General features: G+C 69.1%; 2 protein-coding genes across 2 annotated transcripts in view; both read right to left on the bottom strand.

The window, feature by feature from the left end:
• Positions 1-4,782, bottom strand: part of PDC (phosducin) — a 99,923-nt gene that overhangs the window by 67,578 nt on the left and 27,563 nt on the right. The gene's annotated exons all lie outside the window — the stretch shown is intronic.
• On the bottom strand, positions 976-4,141 carry LRRC24 (leucine rich repeat containing 24). Its single transcript, XM_019530993.1, has 4 exons — positions 3,933-4,141; positions 3,470-3,748; positions 2,535-2,703; positions 976-2,236 (listed from the first exon to the last, which is right to left on the bottom strand). The coding sequence occupies exons 1-4, from the start codon at positions 4,116-4,118 to the stop codon at positions 1,230-1,232; spliced, it is 1,641 nt and encodes a 546-aa protein (XP_019386538.1). The 5' UTR covers positions 4,119-4,141; the 3' UTR covers positions 976-1,229.

Genomic DNA, 4,782 nt, shown 5'->3' with positions numbered 1-4,782 from the left:
GGAAGCGGTACCAGGACCTGATGCGGGCCGCCACGTGCATCCAGGCCTTCTGGCGGGGCTGGCAGGCGCGGCGCGCGCTGTGCCAGCACCACCCCACAGCCCTGCGCATCCAGTCCACCTTCCGCAGCCGCTGCACCCGCGTCTGCCTGGAGGAGGCCGGGCGTCCGGAGGGGGACGAGGAGCCCGACGACCGCTGGGGCCCCCCGCGGTACCGATAGGGCTTGGGGACACCCCGTCTGTTCCCAATAAAGCTGAGGCAACTGCAGCTCTCTGTTGTGTCGTGGGCACGAATGGGTCAGGATGTGCCCGCTGCCTGGCACAGCTACTACCTGCTCCTGGAGTCCCACCTCCCTCTGCCCCGGTGGGGGGCATCCCGGGGCCGGCAGACCTTGGGGCTCACACCTGCTGCCCTTCCACCCCCAAAAGGGACACGGCCCCTCGCTGGAGTGAGTCAGGGCCCCCGGACCCCAGGGGATGGGTCGCCCCCATACGGCACAGGACTGAAGCTGGCAGCGCTGGGCACTGCCACGGGTGAGTGTTTCTTGTCCTCGTGGGGCCTGGGCTGCCTCTGCCCCGTCTGGGAAACGTGCGGCCCCTGGGGGCAGGGGGACGGGGCAGTATCAGATGCCGGTGCTGGGACTGCCCACCGCCGGCCGGGCACAGAGCCAGGGACCCGGGGCCTCTAGGCGCCCATGGGACACCGAGAGCCGGGCTCGGGGGCGTGACCCCCACGAACAGGAGAGCTCAGTCCGGCGGAGGAGGCACCTCTCCTTCCCGAGATCTGTAGCAGCTTTAGCCGTGGCATGGTCCCTCGGCGAGGCCTGGGCACCGGGCCTCCCCGCCAGCCCCCGGGGGTGAACTGGCCCACAGCCACGGGCAGGACTGGGCTTCGGGGCTCCTGCCCTGCCTGGGGGTGGCTGGCAGGCAGGGAGCCGGGGCCGCAGGGATGGGGCCCCCAGCCCGGGACAGCGATGCCGCTTTATTTCTTTACTTAAAAGGAACAAAGGACGGGACCTGCTCAGCGCAGGTCGGCCTTGGGGGCACCTGCTGGGGGGAGTCACAGTGTCTCTCGCCGGCCAGGGCGGGAGTGGGTCCTGGAGGGGGGCTAGCTTTCCGGCCAGGGGGCCGGGGGCTGCCCAGCGCCCATTGCTGGTGATACCCGGGCTCGGCTGAAGTCAGGGAGGGGCAGAGCGCCAGGGACAGAGGTCAAAGGTCGGGGGCTCGGGCCCTCAGCAGTGGATCTCGTAGGCGATCTGTGGCTGGAACACCAGCCCCTGATTGACGAAGAGCTCGCCGGGCTCCTGCTCGCCCTCCTCCTCCTCAGCCCCCTCCGGCGTCTGGGTGGCCTGATCCTGCACGGGCTCCGGCAGCCCTGGGAAGGGCCCGCCCAGCGCCTCGGGGTCCTTGTAGGTGGCGAAGAGCGGCTTGCTGCGGTCGATGACGAACATCTCGTGGCCCCGTGCGTCCCGGTACTCCTCCAGCTGGGCGAAGGTGGTGGGCCCGTCCGAGTAGTCGTTGACGTAGAGGATGTTCTCCTCCTTCTTGGCCCGTTTCCGCTTGCGGTGCTTGCGGCCGATCATGGCCAGCAGCAGCAGGGCGACCAGGGCCAGCAGCGCGATGCCCACGGCGATGGCCGTCTGCGTGGCCACGCTCAGCGCCTGGAAGTCCATGCTCTCCAGGTCGTAGAGGGGCTCCTGGCTCACGTCCGTGCCCGGGGCCCCGCGCTGCTGCTGCTGCTGGTGCAGGGACAGGTTGACGGTGAGCTGGAAGAGCACGCGGGCTGTGCCGCCGGGGTTGGAGGCCTCGCACTCGTACGTGCCGGCGTGAGCCAGCGTGATGTTGCTGAGGAACAGCATCCCACTGCCCGTGTCCGAGTCCAGCGCCTGGCCCAGGCTGTGCTCGCTCAGCTCCACGCCCGGCGGCCGGGCCCGCGCCGGCCCCGCTTGTGCCCGTGCCACCTTGCGCCAGCTCACCAGCGGCTGCGGGTAGCCTGAGGCCTGGCAGGACACGTGCAGGTCGTCGCCCAGCCGGGCTGTGGCCTCCGCCGGCTGCACGTGCACGGCGGGTGGGATGCAGATGAGGCTGTTGCCCGAGACGTCCAGCAGGCTCTGGTGCGCCAGGCGCGGTGGCTCTGCACACACGATCTTCTTGTCCAGCGGACTCAGCAGGCGCCGGCCCTCCTCCTTCACCCACGCGCCCAGCCAGTGCAGGGCGCAGTCGCAGCGCCACGGGTTCTCTGCCAGCGGGAAAGAGCCTCAGCCCCTTGCCACGGAGCCCCCTTCCCCATGCTGCCTTGGGGACCCCCTTATCAACATCCCTACCCTCTCCCACTGACTGCAACCCCCAACTGGGCATGAACCTCCCCGGAGTCCTTCCAGGGTGCTGGGGGGATAGGGCAGGGCTATTCTGGCAGAGCTTCCTCAGCTGCCCCCACTCCACGGAGCCACGGTGCCCGCCGTGCCAGGGTATCGGAGGCTGTGTGCAGCCGGAGGACTCGCCCCCCAGCCTGGTGGCAGGGGCTGCTCGGGAGTTACCTGTGAGGCGCAGCACCTGCAGGCTGAGCAGGGGGTGCAGGGTGGCGTGGGTGACGGTGCGCAGGTTGTTCTTGCTGAGGTCCAGCAGCGCCAGTGAAGAGAGCCCGGCCAGTGCCCGCTCCGCCAGTGTCTCGATGCTATTCTCCTGCAGGTGCAGCTCCTGCAGCCTCTGAGGGGGGGAGGGACAGGCAGGTCAGCACACATGCATGCACACACGAGCACGTGACCACCTGCGTGTGTGCACGTGCAAGTGTATGCCATCAAGTGCAAGCACACAGGAGCAAATGCTGCAAAAGGCGCCAGCGCGGGCATGCAGCCATGCTCGGACAAGCCCTGACAGGTGACTGCATGTGGTGGGCAAGCACATGCAAATACATGTGAATGCACGGGGGCAAACGCTGCAACAGGCCCGTGTGCAGCCAGGCTCTGACACATGGCTGCACAGAGGTGCCCGCACGTACACCTGCCACATGAGCCACTGCATGAAGATCCCCATGCCCGCAGTACGCGCCACCACCAAAAACTTAGTGCATGTTATGTGTGTGCACCTGGCACAGCTGACACTCTCCGGCCCCTGGGCACACGTGCACACCCCCACACGTGCCCTCACGAGCACCTGTTACCTCCCCTCAAACCCTACCAGCCACGTCCTTCCCTGCAAAGAGCTAGGGCACCCCCTGGCCACGTTGCTGCGCAGCCCCTAACACCTCGAGCCCTGGGACAGTCGGGCAAGGTGCAGCCGGGGGAAACTGAGGCACCAGGCAGGGAAATGACTTTCCCAGCATCACAGCCAGTCACGGGAAGAAGCCAGGCGTCCAGCCTCGCCTGCCCACCCCTTCTCTTCCCGTCCCTTCCCCGGGGCAGGAGCCCGGACCGCTAGCACCCGCCTGGAGCCGGGGAGGTGAGAACGGGGCGCCCCGTTGCCCCGCGCTGACCTGCAGGTCGCAGAAGGTGCAGTCGAGGAGGCGCGTGATCTGGTTGCCGGCCAGGTAGAGCACGCGCAGGTGGTCGAGGCCCTGGAAGACGCTGGCCTGCAGCAGGTGGATGCGGTTGGCGTTGAGGGCCAGCTCCAGCAGCCGGTGCTGGGCGCGGAAGGCGCCGGGCTCCAGGGCCGAGACGCTGTTGTTCTGCAGGTAGAGGTACTGCAGCCCCCGCAGCCCCGCCAGGTCCTGCTGCCGGATCTGGGCCACGCCGTTGTCCTGCAGGAACACCGTCTGCGGGGAGCGGGGCAAGGGGGCATCAGGGCTGGGCCTGCCCCCCCCCAGCTCCGGGGGGCTGAGAGTTGCACTTGTACGCAGGACCTGAGGCAGCGCATCCAAGCGCAGCCACGACGCCCTGAGCCCGCCACCCCCTGCCGTGCCTCAGTTTCCCCCTGCAGGACACTGGGCGTGGGCGTACCTGTGTGGCGGGGGGGATGCCGGCGGGGATCTCCCGGAGGCCGAGCGAGCCGCACTCCACGGTCATGCTGTAGCAGCGGCAGGCGGCGGGGCAGCCCCGGGTGCCCCGCACCGCCAGGGCCAGCGCCAGGGCCAGGAGGATGGGGAGGAGGAGCGGGGGGGCAGGCATGGGGGCTGCCGGCGCCATCCTACACCAGCTGCCAAGAGAGAGACGGGCACGTGTGACCGACCACCTGTGGGGTGGGGAGTGCCACCGGGCATCAGTTACAACAAGCAAGGGGGTATGTGTGTGCACGCGTGCGCATGGGCGTACAGGTGTGTGCGCTCGCGTGTCTGCATGGGAATGTGGGCGTGTTGGGAAGAACGCTGCCCATGCAGGGGTTTGTGCCCACTGGTGTCAGGGAGGGGGCATGTACACACGTGAGCGTGCGTGATGTTGGGGGGCGGGGTGTGTGCATGTGCCCGGGGAGCCCGAACACACATGTAGCAGAGCATGTGTCCAGGCATGCATGCGTGCACACGGGCACGTGCGCCGTGTCTCCTTGTGTGCTGCCCCCGGCTCACCCGCAGGAGGTCCAGGCCCGCCCCGGGCTCGCGGCTCTGGGGGTGGGGTCGCAGGGGAGGGGGAGGATCAGGAAAGCACTTCGTGGGGAAACTGAGGCAGGGGCTTTTGGGGGCGGGGGAGTCCAGGGAGGACCTGGGTTCCAGCCCCACCCGCCCCTGCCAGCAGGCTCCGGGGCAGGACCCCAGGGCCCGGGGCGCCCGCCGCCTCTGCCACAGCCGCCCGTGGTGACCTTGGGCACGTCTCCCCGCCGGGCCGGGGCGGGCGCGCGGGGCTCAGCACCATGGAG

This window comes from Crocodylus porosus, unplaced genomic scaffold (assembly GCF_001723895.1).
Source record: "Crocodylus porosus isolate Cpor-Errol unplaced genomic scaffold, CroPor_comp1, whole genome shotgun sequence".
Lineage (NCBI taxonomy): Eukaryota > Metazoa > Chordata > Crocodylia > Crocodylidae > Crocodylus > Crocodylus porosus.
The sequence above is the reverse complement of the archived record's forward strand: the minus strand, read 5'-3'. Positions and strand labels throughout refer to the sequence as shown.